This window comes from Syngnathus leptorhynchus, chromosome 8 (assembly GCF_054491065.1).
Source record: "Syngnathus leptorhynchus isolate UIUO chromosome 8, UIUO_Slep, whole genome shotgun sequence".
Classification (NCBI taxonomy): domain Eukaryota; kingdom Metazoa; phylum Chordata; class Actinopteri; order Syngnathiformes; family Syngnathidae; genus Syngnathus; species Syngnathus leptorhynchus.
In genome coordinates, this window is record NC_141202.1 from 10,422,684 (window position 1) to 10,440,630 (window position 17,947).

The window sequence follows — 17,947 nt, forward strand, 5'->3', positions numbered from 1 at the left end:
ATAAAGTCGATTAATAGATTCAATATGTGAAAAGAATGGCCTGCCGGTCACATGCAATAAACCATCGATGTTGCGCAGCATGACGACTAGGTGGATTAATATGCATTTACAAATGTCTTTATTTATTTTGTATTATCTTATGTAACTTGTTAGTGTCCAAAAATAAACTAAAATAAACATGTTTTTTTATTTATTTGGAAGAAAAATTCCTTCATAGGACTTGGAATGCAAACTGTTACTCTGGTGGCTTAAAGCAAACAAATAAATCAACAACTAATAAAGAGGCATAAACAGGACTGGCGGTTGCTATAACAACCAAGGTTGTCTCATCTACCACGCTCTTAAAAAAAATGCACTCTGGATAATTTGAAATCTAAATAATATGCAAAAACATTCTTCTCTCAATGTATTCAAACACAAAAGACCTTTAGAAAACATTTCTGCTTTATTTATCAGAGGAGTTGAGAATTTCCATGTAGCATCTTTTTTTTTTTTTTAAAATAACTGAAATTTTCTACTTTGGTGTGTGTTATACACGTACAAGCGTTTTCGGTGTTCTATTTAGTGTTCCGGATTGGCTTCAACACGCAGTTTCACATGTGACCCAGCAGGAGGCAGTGTAGTTCAATACTATACACGTGATATTATGGAACAAGTACTGCTGGAGAACTTCCTTAAATCAATTACTATGCACATTTCCTGTACTCCCTTTTGGCGCCATTTAAATATTGTCGTCCAAATGGTCTCGCAGCCTGTCTCCTCGGTTCCTGTTTCGGTAGCGTCTGGGAAGGGGGGAAAAAAAAGGAAAGCAGGTACAAGCAAACACAAAAATAACAAACTGAAATCCTTCACTGCTACGTCTTGCACGTCTGGCTTGGATGATTAGTTTTAATTTTGAAAGAATATTTATCAACCATCAAAACCCCAAAAGTTAGGACTGGATATGAATGTGTGTGTACCTCCAGAGTACAAATGCCAGGCCTGCTCCTAAGATCTGCAGCAGCACCAGACAAATGATAGCCACCGTCGATCCACTGATGCCGCCTGGTTCACAAGGTGCTGTGCAACAGTTGGGGGGGGGGACAAAAAATAAAAATGAACATGGCTGTTCAGATTGGTTGGAAGGAAGGGAGGAACAAAACAAGGATGGGATGAATGAAAGGAAGGACTAAATTGGATTGCCGCCACTTTTCCAGTCACCATCAGGTCAGCAAGACCTGACCAATTAATCAGCCTAAATGACCTCTTTCAAAATCAACCTATTTTTTTTTTTCACATTATAACATGACAAGAACATATTCATAATCAAAGCCCCATCACGTCTGACGGTTAAAATTGTTTTGATATTTTCCATTGCCAACACTCGTCTTCACTCTGAATTGAAAAGATGTTCCCGTACCGGCCGTGTAGGTAGCAGAGCTATAGCCCAGCTTGTTGCTGACCACGCAGGTGAAGTGGCCACAAATGGGCACCTTGGTGACCACCAGGGTGGCGCCGTCGGGGGATAAGCGGCCCACGCTACCGGTGACGGCGTTGCGCTCGTGCAGCCAACTAAACTGAGGCTCCGTGCCCCACGCCTCGCCGCACACCAGCGACGAGTGCGACACGTTGATGCTCACCGACACGTGGTGCACCGCCTCTGCGCCGCCCGCGTAAACACAAAGGTTCAAAAGGTCAGGTTGGATTTGCCACTTTTCATCAGAGAAAAGAAATGAGAAATGAAGCGCACCATCAATCAAAATCTATTTTGAAAAATGTCGCAATGATGACTCACCGTATTCTCGGACGATAACGAGCGCCGTGCTGGATTGTCCGGCCTTGCTCGTCACGGTGACGGCGTAGATTCCCGCGTCAGCTTTAGCGAAATGGCTAACGTGCAAGACGCTGGCCTGCTCCTCTAGGGTGGCACGTACGTTGGGCTGGGTGACTTTGCACTGGACAGGTTGTGGGGGGCTCCCACCGGGGCAGGTGGCCAGCGCGGTCCGCCCATCGGGGGCGCCGCTCTCGGGCCGCCGCTCCCAGGTGATGCCCGTCAGCTCGTCCGAAGAACCGTACTGGATGTGGGTGCGGAGGACCAAGGTAGAATCCGGGATGACATACATGGGCTCATCGTTGGGGAAGTGCACCGATATGCAGTCCAGCCCAGTTGCAACTACACACATGAAGGAACATCATGTCACAAAATGATGATGACGGGCAAACAGGGTGGAGCAAATTAAGTATGCCTGTAACATGACGTCCAGAACACCGGACAATAGTCATCAGGAGCAAAACAAGCAATATATCACTTACACAGGAGCAGTAGTGTGGCAGCTCTCCAGCACAGGAAGTCCAGTAGAGCCATGACGCCAGCTGATGTAGACGCACACGTGCACATTTCAACGTACACCACTACTGTGCATGTAGATATAGATGGGATAGATATTCTGAGAAATTGTTTCAGTATCACATAGGAAAACAAAAACTACTTCCACAGGCTCACCACTAGATGAAGCCACTGAGCGCATAACTCACCCACCTTCCCAAAATGTTTTTTCTTGGCCTTCAAGACGATCAAGGCGCGCTGCAGTTAGCTGCCAATGTCCCTTAAAAGAGCCAAGTGAAATAATCTCAGCGCGTAGTTAGAGATACCGCAGAGATGGCAAGATCGTGATCAGGTTCCACAGTCCGAGCGAGAGAGGCGTCAGCTTGTTTTCAAGTTGTTTCCTCAACGCTGGACTCCACCTCTTTTTCCTGTACACTACAAGCTTCCTCTGACCGCCGACTGGACATCTCTATTGTTAAAATGAGCGCTCCTCCAAAAGCGGCAAAAGCTCAGAGAAAAGTCTCAAAAGTAATGATTGCGTCTCCGTCAGCCAATTTCAAGCCGGTTAGACTCAACTAGACTTCCAAATATTAGATTTAGATAGATTATGATTAACACTAATTTGCCTAATTGTTTTTTCTTTGATTGATCATTTTAATTAGATTTTTGATAGTCATCTGCCTGTTTAACCTGACATTTCTCACAGATTTTTGTAAGCAGCTGTGATTATGATACTTTTGGGTCACATTCTTGACCACTAGTCCACACCGCTGGATTTTGTGTTCCTATGAAGGGAAACCGGCGACAATGCGGGACTTGGAAGCCATATAATATTCTTTGTGCTGTTGACTCGTTATGCCCTCCCGGGTGGGAACAATATGTATTGTCTCCGTTTCTGTAGCTGGAACAAGTGTGTGTCCACATTTCCGTAAAGCCATTACGACAGAAATATAGATTGGGGTCAAAAGTTCTGTACATGAAAAAAACATAACTCGTACTTGAAAAAAAAAGAAAAAACTTGAATCTGAAAATAAACGTGCTGAGCTTAAAACTTGAAAAATAAAACAGTGTATTCAAAATAAAAATACTTATTTTTTTCGAGTTGAAAATAACTTTGGTCATTTGTTTGAATAAACTATTTCCAGGTTGCGCTTCAATTTAGTTTTCAAGATTTTAGGTCTTTTTTTTCAGTTGCATGTTTTATATTTTCAGATTCACCTTTTTTTTTAAGTTCAATTCTTTTTTTTTTCAGCTTCAAATCTTCTGTGGGAGTTGTATACTTTTGACCCGAATCTGGCGTGGGGGCGTGGTACGAGCTGAGCGTGAAATCACGAGTGACAGCCACATTTTGCAGTTCAGCAGCCACATTTCAAATATTATGATGCCCGATTTTGACACAGCTCTCTGAAAGCACAGCAAACAAACGGTCGCCTGAGCTGCTTCCGGGTTGCTGCTGTGCTGCTGTGGTGGCCGTTTGTCTACCGTCGATCATCGGACGCGGAAGTATGTCTGCGGAACAAGAGGTTTGTACTGCTTCGTGCACCAACTGCACCCTTCTTTTAGAGAGGTTGTCCCTGCTAGAGGGACGTGTCCGCCAGTTAGAGCAGAATAGTGCGATAATAGTAGATGTGGCGGACACAGTCGCGGACTGTAGTCAGCCCGCTAGCCCCGTTAGCATTAGCCCCAAGCGGCTTGCTAATCGCGATGAGCCAGGTAAGACGCATAGCCGTCCAAAGTCATCTCGGTCTACTGGCCCTCGCACCTTGGTCATAGGTGACTCCATTACCCGAAATATCACGCTTAAAAATCCAGCCACGGTAATGTGTATTCCTGGGGGCAGAGCACCCGACATAGAAGCTAATCTTAGGGAGCTGACTCGCAATAGGACTAGTCAACAGCGTAGTTCCAACAACACTAGCTACTCTGATATAGTGATACACGTCGGCGCCAATGATGTTAGGATGAGGCAATCTGAGATCACAAAGAGAAACATAGCGAGGACTTGTGATCTCGCCAGAAAGATGAGTCGGCATCGAGTATTTGTCTCTGGCCCCCTGCCTGGGAGAGGCTCTGATGAGAGGTTTAGTAGATTAGTCTCCCTTAATCGATGGATGGCTGGGTTCTGTAAAAAGCAGGGACTGTATTTCATAGATAACTGGCCCTCCTTCTGGGGCCGCCCCGACCTGCTGAGGAAGGACGGCCTTCATCCTAACCGTGAAGGCGCCTTCACTCTTTCTAGAAATATAGATTACTGTTTGAGCCACTCATGACAGGTCACCTTAGAGCAGGCCGGATCACAGGTGATTAGACCACCTGTCAGGATGGGTTTGGAGTCAGTTAAGTTAAAGTTAACTAGCGCTAGGCTAGACTTCCAGCATGCACATAGCTCCTTGTGTAGACTAAAGCGTAACAGTTTGAATAGTGCTACAGTCCACATGATCGCGCTTTCTACTGAGGTGGCAGACAAATCCAAAAGCTCCACCCCGACCAGTATAGCTGATGATATGGTGACTGTTTCAGATAATATTACGTGTGTACCAAATATTTACTATCAAATTCCTACGGTCGTATCGTCCCACCGCGCGAATAAACAATTGAGAGGTGATGTCAGGCCTAGAGAACACAACCTCACTTTCATTTCGTTCAAAACTCCTCCGATAAATACAAACCCTGACCAACCGATTACACTTAAACTTGGCTTTATGAATATTAGATCGCTTCATACAAAAGCGGTTCTCGTTAATGACCTCATCACGGAACATAATCTAAATATATTTGGTCTTTGCGAGACCTGGTTAAAACCTAATGACCTGCTACCGCTTAATGAGGCCTCGCCTCCAAATTTTGTGAGCTCGCATGTGGCGCGTCCTCGAAAAAAGGGTGGGGGTGTTGCCCTCATCTCAAATTCCGATCTTAGATTTACGCCTCGTTCGATTAACATATTTAAAACATTTGAAGTTCTCACTGTCCGATCCACCGCTTTACCGTCATTTTATCTTGCTGTTATTTACCGTCCACCTGGGGCTTACGCTAGCTTCCTGGATGAATTTTCAGAATTCGTGGCTGATCTAGTGACGAACGCGGATAATATAATAATCATGGGCGATTTTAACGTCCACATGAATTTACCGTCAGAGCCACTTACTTCGGCGTTTCAGACTCTAATTGATACGTTTGGTTTTACGCAAGCCGTACAGGTAGCAACGCACAAGAATGGTAATACCTTAGATTTGGTATTATCCCGAGGACTGGCAACCTCTAATATAACAGTACTGCCTTACACTACTGTTTTGTCTGATCACTACTTAATAAAATTTGAAATTTTAGTTCTTAGTCAAAGACAAGAGAGCAATCAGAATTATAGCAGCCGTAATATTAACTCCATGACTGCGACTGCGCTATCTGGGCTACTGCCACCAGCAACTGCCGTATTGCCCTCATATACCGGCTCTATTGATAATCTTACAAATGAATTCAATGCTACATTGTTAAATGCCATTGATTCTGTGGCGCCGCTACGTCTAAAAACTCGCCGTAGACAGCCTACTCCGTGGTTCACAGATGAAACACGTTCGCTTAAACAATTAAGTAGAAAGCATGAGCGCAAATGGCGTTTAACCAAACTTGAGGTTTTCCATCAGGCATGGCGCGACAGCCTCCTGAAATATAAAGATGCGCTTATTTTAGCAAAAACTCGTTATTTTTCGCAGGTCATTAATCTCAATAAGAACAATCCTAAATACCTATTTGATACGGTGGCAAAGCTAACACTACGCCAGCCAACCCCCGATGGCTCCTTTCACTCGGCTGACGAGTTCATGAAATTTTTTGCTCGAAAGATTGAATCCATTAGGGATGAGATCAAGATGACCATTCCGATCACTCAGTCGGGACCGCCGATTACCGGCGCCAACGATCATGCAATAACCCTTTCAAATTTTAAAAGCGTGTCCCTCGAAAGGCTTTCACAATTAGTTAGTGCGGCTAAACAAACAACATGTTTACTTGACCCGCTTCCAACCAAACTATTTAAAGAATTATTTCAAATCTTAGGACCGTCCGTTTCAAATATAATTAATCTGTCTATCTCCTCTGGGATAGTACCAACAGCCTTTAAAACCGCTATTATTAAACCGCTACTTAAGCGACCAAATCTTGACCCGGACTGTCTCAGTAACTATAGGCCAGTTTCAAATCTCCCATTCATAGCAAAACTGCTTGAAAAAGTAGTAGCGCAGCAGCTTATTGATTACATGGTCGCTAATAATCGATATGAATCTTTTCAGTCTGGGTTTAGAGCTAATCATTCCACTGAGACAGCACTTGCTAAAGTGACTAATGATCTCCTCTTAGCTATGGATTCAAATACTTCATCGGTATTGTTACTACTCGATCTTAGTGCTGCCTTCGACACTGTTGACTTCAATATTTTACTAGAGCGTCTTAAAGGTAGTGTCGGTATTTCGGGGTCAGCACTAGGCTGGTTTCATTCGTATCTATCGGACAGGACGCACCGTGTGGTCCATGGCAATGCGTCCTCTGAGCTCTATAAAGTTACGTGTGGTGTCCCTCAGGGATCGGTACTAGGACCAATTCTATTTAATATTTATATGACTCCGCTTGGGAACATAATACGTAAATATAATATTAGCTTTCAATGTTACGCGGATGACACCCAATTATATATGCCATTATCAATGACAGATCCGTGGGACTGTTGTAATCTTGAGGCATGCCTTGCGGAGATCAAGCAATGGATGTCTCTCAACTTCCTTCGTCTGAACCCAGATAAAACTGAAATGTTGATAATTGGTCCAGCTCGTTATCAACATCTATTTAAGGAAACCGCTATAACTCTAGATAACCGTACTATCACTCAGAGTGATACTGTAACTAATCTCGGGGTAATATTTGACCAAACGCTCTCCTTTCAAAAGCACATTAAGAATATAACCAGAATAGCATTTTTTCACCTTCGTAATATTGCTAAGATTCGCCCAATCCTCTCGACCGGTGATGCCGAAATTATTATACATGCATTTATCACGTCGCGCCTGGACTACTGTAATGCATTATTCTCTGGTCTTCCCAAGTCCAGCATCAAAAGTCTACAGTTAGTACAAAATGCTGCTGCAAGGCTGCTCTCACGGACAAGAAAATTTGATCACATTACCCCAATATTAGCCAATTTACACTGGCTCCCGGTCCATTTAAGATGTGACTTCAAGGTTCTTCTATTAACCTATAAATCATTGCATGGCTTAGCGCCTTCATATCTCGTCGACTTAGTTGTTCCTTATGTTCCGTCTCGTAACCTTCGTTCGCAAAACGCTAGTCTTTTAGTGACACCGAGGGCCAAGAAAATGTCTGCAGGGGCTAGAGCATTTTCTATTCGGGCTCCAGAGCTCTGGAATGCCCTGCCAATGGATATTAGAACTGCTACCTCAGTAGAAATATTTAAGACACGTTTAAAGACGTATTTTTATGATGTGGCCTTTAATTAACCTGTAGTAGCCGATTCGGCTGGAGTTTGTTTTTGCTCCCTCTCCCCGACCCCACTCCCCCCACCCCTCCCCGGCTGGGGAGGTGGTTAGGTGACACCCAAGCTGACGACGGCTATCTAGATTCTCGTGGACCAATTCAGCATGAGGGATCTGCAGCGGAATACCCTCCTAGAGGACACTGCCAGGACAATCGAAGGCACCTCCGACAGCTCTTCGCTTTGGCCTGGACATCCACTTTTTGATTTCCATATGATGTATTTTATGTGCCCTCTTTGCATCCATTGCAGCCTGGTGATCCTGAAAGGGGGATCCTTCCATCTGTGGTCCCTTCTCAAGGTTTCTCATTTTTCCCCTGGTAGGGGTTTTTGAGTTTTTCCTTGCCCTTTTGGGAGCCCAAGATCAGGGGATGCTTTGAGAATAATTGTCAATTGATTGTCTATGTGAAGCCCTTTGAGACTGCTTGTGATTTAGGGCTATACAAATAAACTTGACTTGACTTGACTTGACAAATTGAGCTAACGCGCTAACACAGGCAAACTTCGTCATGACCTGACATCATTGATCGGCGAGGGGGTGCGTTATGAAAACGAGCGATTACAATGATTATTCCGAACGCGTCGGCTTCCTTGCAGAGTCCGTGAACAATCCCACAGCTCTTCCTCCCACTGAGCGCCATTATTGCTGCTTTTAACCAGCGGGAGGCACTAACACACAAGCTGAGCGCAGGCATGCTGTCCCGGAGTTTGCGATTGTCCACTTTGTTTGGGCGAACAATGCCTCGCGGTAACCATGGCAACACAAACACACCGCTTTGTGGTGTGCGAGAAATTTCAAGACAGTCGCACTAATTCGCAACCAGTTTTTTTTTTCAAGAGATGAAATATTCACATTTTGCCAATTCAGTGTCATCATTCTTGTGGAGTAGTTTGAGAACTTTCAGGACATGTTAGACATCGTTAGACATGTTTAGAACATTATTATTTGATCAAAATGAGATAAAAAAAATGATCAATCATTTGATAATCGAACTTTTTTTTTAATGGTCAAAAGAATCTTATTTAAAGAATCGTTTACAAAACTCACAATGCAGCCTTTGTGTGAAATTTCAAGGCAGCAATTTTCCTTGATCGCAATGTGCACAGACACAGTACAGCTAGCGTTTGCGTTATGGCATTATTGCTGAACACTTACGTAAGAAATGTTCCTGATGTTAGAGCAGACCACTCCATTATATTCCTGCTGGAAAAAAAAAAAAATAAAAATAAAAAAAAAAATATATATATATATATATATATATATATATATATATATATATATATATATATATATAATAAATTAATACAAACCTTTCATGAAAAATGCAAAGATAACACCTCATTTCACCTCATTGTTGGATATCATACTCGTATTCATTCCCATGTACTGTACGTTTGTCATGAAATCAACGCGACGCGTCCAAGGGCACTGAAGAAAGCAAATAAAAAAAAGCAAAGGAGTCTTGCTGCCTTTTAATAATTGAACAGCTTCTTCTTTTGACCTTGTTCCTCTCACATAATGCCTCAGCCGGCTGGCAGGAAGCGTTTGGGAAGAAGGCGATTAACAGTCAACATTGCCTACAGTGCAGCTTTGCAGTAGACAAATTGTTTGTTTGCTTACTTTTTTCCCCCCAACTATATGGCTTGGTGCTCGAATAGTTTTCTGCAAACTCATAAATATTGTTGGAGTGTTGGAAATGACTAGTGTTACTTACAATAAAGCCATTAAATTAACATTTTTAAAGCTTTGAGTCGTGTTGTGAAACATATCATCTTCAGATATTTTATTATTTTTCGGGTTCTTCTTTCAGATGTTCTATAATAGTAGCACGTATGTGTGCTTATAAATATTGGCTAAGAAACGAGCACGTTATGATGTATTTTCAATGCGCACCATTGCAATTGCCGGGAGCGTTGCCCCGTTCAACATGGCCGCCACGTTTCGTGGAGACGCTCGCGTAGTTTGTGGGTGCTTGCCCTTTAAGAGAACAGGTGCAACAGTGACAGGTGGTAGGGGCGGACGACCCGGAAGTTGATATTATTATTTTTGTATCCCAAAACTGAGCATGATATTTATCACGTACCAAAATGCCCATGAAGACAACATGCGTGGGTAAGTAAAATCTAGACTTATTCCTTCCCCAAAGGAAGGCTCGTCTATTTGCGTGATTGACATATACACGGAAGTTAATAGTTAACAGAATTAATTCCAATGTGGTGCATGACAAAAAATGCTTTTGGACGTCATTACAATGTTTTTTTTTTCTGAATAAACACTTTCCCACAGGGTGTCCTGACTGGCGACATGGGACAACTTGTGGCCTTCTTTGTAGGACTGTCACTGGCAGGTAACAAAAAAAACACGACCCTTTCTTTTAGCGCCAGCTTTCAAAATGAGACCCCAAATGGCCTCTGAGTCGGTGAAGTGGGAAAAAAACAAGACGAGCTGCGTGGTATTTCAAACACGTCCACATGAGGTGTGTGGTGGTGGTGGTGGTGGGGGAGAAGCCTTCAAACCGCAAAGTCGCCTTTCTTTCATTCGTTTTCCTTCCCAACCAGAGAAACCGCATTCCTAGGGTGACGCATTCAATGCCTCCTTTCACGCTCGTAAATTTGTAAATTTATTGTTGAAACGATGATTAACAGTTTAAACCGGGTTTAGCGAATTAATAGTTGTAATTACCGAGAATCAATGAATGACATTGATATTGTATTATCCTTGTTGAGCCAGTCCAAGGAGACCTGATTTTAATGTGAATATTTAGTTAAGAAATGTCTGCTTTTACCCCCCAGTATTTGCAAGAATAACTTTTTCATGAGAACGAATCCTGAAATAAATCACAAAAACATTTATTTGATCTATTTTAATAGGTCTATAAGAAAATCACTTATTGTTCACTCCATTTTCTGAACTTGAAAAAAGTATCAATTAATTTCATGGTATCAAGGCAAGCAGCAGGAGTTTTTTCCTCAAATTGAGCGTTTAATATCTGTAAAAGCATGCATAATGCCAACAAAATGTGTAGCAGTGTTTAGCACACAGTGCCTGGCGCACACACATAGAAAAAAAATATCAAAACAAACAAAAGGCAGAGTGTCTGAGTTACCCTGCGTGTTTTCATTGCAATAAACGGGCGTAGAAAATTAGGTGTGGGGAATTTGAAATTACATTTCAATTTGCTCTTCGTCCGGGGCCCGCCGTTCATGCATGAAAGATAATAATTCAAAGTCGTAATCGCCGACATTCTCATTTAATTAAATAGTCATTTTCTCCCGCTGCCTATTGGAAATTGATTTGGCAAAATGGTGATTGAGCCCACCACGCAGTCTGAGGACATTTCTGTCAGTCTGTTTTACCTTTTCTTCTAATCGAGCTTCTTTGAAATCCTAAATAATGCAGCGTCATTAACTTGGCTATGAAAATAGGAAGTAATTGGACTTTGGGGTCGATCCCATTTGAGAATTGTGCTTGTTCTTTGCGTAAATACACACTCGTGCATGGACACTCGGGGAACACTGCTTGCTTGTTATAATTATACAAGTAGGTCAGTATAATTGCTGCAGTGATTAATTCTGTTTCTGCACATCTCATAATGGAGCAAATGTAATCGCAGAAATAGTCGGATCTGGGATCAAAATGTTACACTCTGAAAAAAACACTGCGTTGCAAGTGTAAAAATAGGTAAACCACTGTAGTAACATGGTCAAACGTCTCATTTTGTAAAGATGCAACTTCCACAGCAACAACAGATAAAACGACTCGAAATATCAAACTGTCCGCCCTCATGTTTCCCTTCCAGTCCTGGTGCTGGCACAGGACCCGATCCAGATCCAATTCCAGACTGACCCCGTGCTGGTGCTGAGCGGCACCGAGATCTTGTTCACGGTGTTGACCGTGCCGGACGTGCTATCCATGACGTGGCTGTACGAGGACGTGACGCTGGGCCTGTTTGCTGGCGGCTCCCCTGTACTCAATGAAGTGGCGCAGTTTCGCGGGCGCCTCACCATCACGGCCACGCAGCTCCGCATCGGAAGCGCCCAGCTGGGGGATGCTGGAACGTACACGGTGGAGGTCATCCCGCTTGCCTCCTCGGGCCTGACGCCAAACTCCAGATCGGTATCACTCAGGGTTTTTGGTAAGTACCGACAAAAGAAAGCATCAGTTGTCTGACAGGAAATATCGTATTTGATAGCCGAGATTGGTATTAGTTTTGTTTGTTTATTTTAACATTTATTTAAAATAGTTTTTTGTTTAATTCAATTTTTTTATTATTATTTTATGTTTTCCCCCATTTTTATTTTTTTGAATTTTATTCTCTTCCTATTGCGGAGCAATCACATTAATCATGACACGCTTTGTGCACTCATGTCTGCCGTCTCGATTATTTTCAACCATCCTCACTCAATTGATATGCAGCACACACTCTTTCGATGTGTCATTGCGCACTTTGCATTATATTTACGTGTGCTATTTGCATTGATTTCCATAAAGGCTGGTCCAGCACGACATCTATTGTGATCAGCCCACGTTCCCGGCGCCTAGCGCGCCTTTGTTTCTCATCGCCGTCTCTAACACGCTGACGGTTGGAGCAAATTATTACCGAAAAGCTTTGCAAACTAAGTGCGGGCTTGCGCCGAAGTCACGTCCTTGTGCGTCTGGCCCGCTCCGCTCAGAAAATACCAGCCGTCTGCCGTTCAGTCAGCGGGGGCCGCTGGAAAGATGTTTCTTTGAATAACATAATCGGCGAGATGAATCATAGACGAAATTATCCAACAATAAATACCTTGTGTGAATAAAAGACAACAACAGAGAGTTGAATATTCAATATATTATTGTTTTGATTGCTTAAAGAAAATATATTGATAATAAAAAGGGAGTGGCTGTGTTTCTTGAATAGACGCTGTGTCGGAGGTGACCCTCACGGTGCCCTCAGTGGCAACAGAAGGTGGCAATGTCACTCTAACGTGCACCGCAAGTGGAACAGAGCTCACCTTCCAGTGGGGGAAGGACGGCGAGGCCATCACCGAAGACGGCAGGATCACCATCGCCGGCGGCTCGCTGGTCATCAACCCGGGCCAGCGAGGCGACGCCGGAGATTACACGTGCACCGTCAGCAACCCCGTCAGCGCCCGCACCGCCACACAGAGTCTCACCGTCTTCTGTGAGTTGTTAGCAAGCAATAGTTGATGCTAGACCCACAATCATTTTTCTGCTAGCTAGTTAAATGAGCACCTTGGTAGAGGTGCTAAAACGCCTTCAACAGAAAGTCTCCTGGTCTTTGGAGGTGAAAACAAATCAATACTAAGTGTATCCTGTGATGCCGATAACAACCTGGTGTTCAACACGGCACCAGACGGAGCAGACACTCGTTTACTCAACTGCGGGGTGTGCCGATGGAGTCGTGTTTTAGCTTAGCACAATTTTTGGGGGGGGAAGTACCCTGTGCGAGACTTTCAAAAAAAGTGAGTTATAAACATTTGTAATCATGTTGTTCCACCAGACGGACCCGACACCCCGGTCCTGACCAAGGACGCCCCCAAAGACTGCGTGGGCAGCGCCGATGTTCAGGCGGGCCAGACCTTGCGCCTCACCTGCTTGTCGGACTCGCTGCCCCCCGCCCTCTTCACCTGGGAACGCGACGGCCAGCCGGTGGCGCCGGCGCAGCCCGACAGCGGCGTGCTCAGTGTCCAGACGTCGTCCACGGACGACAGCGGCCGCTACTCGTGCACCGCCCGCAACGCCGTAACGGGCGGCGAGTCGGTGCGGGGGACGGACGTGTCCGTGGAAAGTGAGTTATGACCAAGGTTGACCTCTAGGCGGATAATAATGATGGCGGTGGGGCTTACAACGCCGCCCCCGCCCCACCTTCCGAATATCTGTCTTCATGACAGCAGAGGGACACAATGCATCCTGGGAGATTGATCTGGCGGGAATGTGGTCAAAGTCATTCGGTGACTTGGACACACACACACATATGCACACGCACACACTTCCATCTTTTTGGTTTCCATTTATTTTCCTTTCTCACTCTCCCCTTTCTTATCTGTTCTGTCTGGCCTCATTATCTTTGTTTGTTACCTCTACCAAGCTCAAAGGGTAAAGCAGGTTTTTTGTTACCAGCATAACTCAAAAACCACACTAACTATTTCCAACAAAACTTTAAATAGCCTTTTCATGTCTGGAGGCTCACATTGAAACAACATAAAAATACAGGATAAAAATATTTTCTTATACACATGGTAGGTGCTGCTCTCATTTATGACTTGCGTCTTTCTATGCGTTCCAGACACTTGCCTGGACGTCGGTGAAGTGGTGGGCATCGTGATTGGCAGCTTTCTGCTGCTGCTCATTTTGGTGCTGCTCATTGTGCTGCTGGTGTGTCTCGTACTGAGGAGACGGGGTGAGGACATTGAGTAGTCTGTCGTCATCTGTTTCTGTACAAATATTCATGACTTCTTCCATAATTGAATAAAGCCTGAATCAAGATTTGATGTGTGACACATACCGCTATTACTTTGTACCTGGCTCTCAGTAATCGTTTGCGCCTGTATTGTTGCAGCGCGACAAAGGCAAGGTGAAGTTGTCACGGTCCAGAAGAACCGCACAAATCTTCAACCTCAAGTAAGCCACAGAGAAAGCAGATGATTCGCTCTTGATTTTAACCAGCGTGTGACAGCGCCATTGACCCGCGTCTCATTTTTTTTCTGTCACATTAAGCCTCCTGATCCACGCGCTAACCTCGCAAGGGATCCGACCCGGAATCCCGACCCCCCTGTCTTTCAATGGAGCCCACGAGGCCGCCGCCCCGCCTGGTTGTACGCCGGCCAGCAGCCGAGGCCCGCCGACTTGCAGGCTCTGCAGCTTAACACCTTGCAGCGGAACGGTCTCGCGCCCGAACTCCTTGGCGACGTTCCTCGCAACGTGTCCTCCTACCCGCTCGATGGCTTCGACAACCCGGCTTTCTCGCGGGTGGACCCTCAGCGGACCAATTCCAACGTTGTGCTCCAGACGGGTCCCGGTCAAAGCGAGGGACGGCCCGCGGGGGTCCAGCTGAACCTGCCGCAAGGTTCCCAGCCAAACGTGCCGATGCCCACAATTAACGTCAACCTGAACACCTTCCCCCAGCAGGAAGCCACAATTAGACCGCCTCAATTAACAGACACGGGGCAGTCAAATCTCAGAATGCCAAGCGGGTCAGCCTCTCAGGGTCTTCAGGCTCAGCCGGGGCTCATCCCGACCGGATACGCACACTCTCACACTGCTCAGCGCAACGCCAGGACACAGACTTACCAACAGGAAGTCAGCGCCGCCGCTTCCTCCCACCAGCAGATGTCTTGGGATCTCCTGAGAGGAACGCCGGCGTATCCCAGAGGGACCCTCCCCAGGGGGCTGTCCTCGGACACGACAGACTACACCGACCATCCGCCTTTGCGACAAACACAGCCGCGAAGTCGAAATCCTTTTCGGGAAGACGCAACGTCCTCTGTTCGGGAAAGCCGGACTAGGAACCGCTCGGCTGATTTGTTGGACTCACGCACTCTGAGAGTGCCGCAACTTGAGCCCGCCAACCACTCGCACAGAAGCCCTCCGACGCAAAGGGAGCAAGCCAGGCAAGACTCGAGGCTTCCATCTGCGACCCAATCTTCCTCCAGTCAGGACACCACGACAAGCAGCAACCCTTTTGTCAGCCAGCAAGCTACTTTCAGACAGAGTAACCCATTTAGTTCGGCCCAGGCTGACCCGAACCGCCTCCTCCAAGCACAAGCGGACCAGCAACAGAGGGCGGCACTGGCCCAAGCGGCTCAAACCCGCAGCGCCAGCCAACCTCGCCAAGCTAACCAGCGAGAACCCGGCGCCCTCACACAAACGGCACTTAAATCCCACACAGAGAGCGCAAAAGTCTTCCAGAACCGGAGACAGCAAACCCAAGCAGCACTGTTTCACCCCGTGCCCCGAGCTCAACCGACTCTGGCGCCCGCGGGTCCGCGAGCGCCCACGCCTCCGCCCGTTATCCCGCTCACTCAGTTCCAGAGCCTTCCCAGGGCTCACGCTGGTCATAAATCCAAGAAGCATCGCTCTGGACATGGCGGGCAGCATCAGCACGCGAGTGGCCATGCTCACACCCGAGGTCACGCTGCCCACGGCCGGACCGTCCACGGCCGGACCGTCCACGGCCAAGCCGCCCACGGTCATGCCGCCCACCAACAGCAGGTGAGTTGTTTTCAATTGTTCTCAAATTCGCTTCTACGTAAATGTTAAAAAGTATAAAAGTTCTTCGTAATTCCTCATATTTCATCCCAACATTGGAGAGTAGACCAAAATTCAAGCACCTCATATTTTCACCATGATGTTGAAAACCCCCCAAAAAAACATCACGTTCATCTTTTGACAGCTTTTAAGCTGCTCGTTGTCCTTCGCGATTCTTCTTGCTGCTGTTCTTCTATCTGCTTGTTGCGTGTCAACAATAAAGCGTTTGTGTCTCCAGCATCAGGCTCACCGAAGGAGGCCGAGGTGATGACAGATGTCGACGAGACGAGTCGCACTCCTTCGCTTCGCCTCGTCTCGTCTCGCCGCTCAAACAAACAGCTGACAAATGGGAGCTAGCAAAAACGCCCAAACAACAACAACAAAGGTTACTTGGTCCTAAAGATGTTTGAAGAAACAAAACAAAAACAAGCCTCCATTAAGCAATGCGTCACATTTTAGACGAAGCTGTCGTGAATCATCTTTTAAACAAGACGAAATGTACTGCAGTGCAGTTCGAGTCTCACCATTGAAAATAGAACGTATGGAGCACTTTTTAAACAATTGGTATGATTTTATTTTCCTCTTTTCCATAAATGCCTTTTTTCCTGGTTTTTGATTGGCTGAAACAGCTGGTTAGAGGGTAAATCTAAAAAAGCCTCGTTGTGGTTACTGCCCTAACAATTGATTGGGTTTACATTTAAAAAAAAAAAAAGCATTTTAGGTGAGATTCCTGAATTTACCATTGTAGTTTTTACTTTTTTTTTTTAATCAGGTGATTTGTTTTATTTCCTCTTAATGGGAAACAACTTGATAATTAGTGACACTATTTATATAGTGCCAGTTGATAATTTGCACTTACAACCTGCCAATGTGTTTAAACATTTGTTTGTTTGTTTCATAGGTGTTAATAAGGCCTAATTGGTCAAAGACTACCTGGCTAAAAAAAAAAAAAAACAATTTACAGGATATCAAATCAGTGATAAGGGTCTGTCTGACGGCCCAATGCAGTGTTTATTTTGCACCTTCTGTTTACGGATGCTCATCGCGACACTTCTCAATTAAGAGGATCGGCCTCGACGGAGTCGGGGAAGCGACGCTCGGCTAACCATGAAGGGGATCCCGCAATTGGACGGCCGCTTATTAATTAAAGGCTTTTATGCGACTTAAATGAGTTGGGGAAGTAATCGCAGCCATGCATGAGTGAGGTCAGCACAAAAGAGACGAGAGCGGCCCGGCCCGGCCCGGCCTGGCCCGGGCTCGTCTTTTACTGTCTCGTACCAGGGTCGTCATCATGAAGGAATGTCATTATTACTTGAGCTATTTATTGATTGTTGAATTTTCTTTACTCAGGTATGTGCTTCGGAATGTTTTATTTAGCTTGCGGCTGTCGAGATTATATTTCATCGTGTTTTTATAGTGGCAAGAACAAAGTCGAACGTGCCAAAGTAGAACATGAACGCAAACGCTGCATATCGTTTATGATTATGAGTAAACAATAAAACTCTGTTTACACTGCACACGTAAATTCCATGAATTCACCATTTGTTCTCTTTGTGAATTATAATAGCAGCTCACCTCGTTTTTTCTAGTACAATCGAAGGACCGTATTGATTTTTTAGAACATAATACAAAATCTCAATCGAAGCCGTGAACAAACCAAGAAGCACAAATTTGAAACGGCTTTAAAACTCGACCGCATTCTCCCTTTAAAATCAATCATCTGTTTCCCAAACACATTCTTAAGCCTTTGATTAAAAAGTTAAAACCCATCGGTTGGAGTTTGCAGCTATGTGTGTGCCGGTGAAGAGGTCAAAACTCTTTGAAGGATCTTTTTAAGAGCACTGCTTATATTTTT

General features: G+C 45.1%; 2 protein-coding genes across 8 annotated transcripts; one reads left to right on the forward strand and one right to left on the reverse strand.

The window, feature by feature from the left end:
* Positions 1–432: 432 nt before the first annotated feature.
* Positions 433–7,972, reverse strand: LOC147052342 (uncharacterized). 6 transcript variants are annotated; one of them, XM_085917694.1, is made up of 7 exons: positions 3,524–7,972; positions 2,519–2,585; positions 2,293–2,391; positions 1,775–2,152; positions 1,400–1,639; positions 960–1,059; positions 433–782 (listed from the first exon to the last, which is right to left on the reverse strand). In XM_085917694.1, the coding sequence occupies exons 3-7, from the start codon at positions 2,375–2,377 to the stop codon at positions 722–724; spliced, it is 864 nt and encodes a 287-aa protein (XP_085773820.1). In that variant the 5' UTR covers positions 2,378–2,391; positions 2,519–2,585; positions 3,524–7,972; the 3' UTR covers positions 433–721. The 6 variants fall into 6 exon arrangements, with proteins under 6 accessions (XP_085773820.1, XP_085773818.1, XP_085773821.1 ...); XM_085917692.1 differs by having other exon boundaries at positions 2,293–2,394; XM_085917695.1 differs by lacking the exon at positions 3,524–7,972 and having other exon boundaries at positions 2,293–2,352; positions 2,519–3,482.
* LOC147052343 (uncharacterized) lies at positions 3,688–16,773 on the forward strand. Of its 2 annotated transcripts, XM_085917676.1 has the most exons (9): positions 3,688–9,957; positions 10,132–10,192; positions 11,645–11,980; positions 12,743–13,006; positions 13,346–13,633; positions 14,132–14,245; positions 14,405–14,466; positions 14,563–16,056; positions 16,331–16,773. In XM_085917676.1, the coding sequence occupies exons 2-9, from the start codon at positions 10,150–10,152 to the stop codon at positions 16,358–16,360; spliced, it is 2,631 nt and encodes an 876-aa protein (XP_085773802.1). In that variant the 5' UTR covers positions 3,688–9,957; positions 10,132–10,149; the 3' UTR covers positions 16,361–16,773. The 2 variants fall into 2 exon arrangements, with proteins under 2 accessions (XP_085773802.1, XP_085773803.1); XM_085917677.1 differs by having other exon boundaries at positions 3,688–10,192.
* Positions 16,774–17,947: the final 1,174 nt, after the last annotated feature.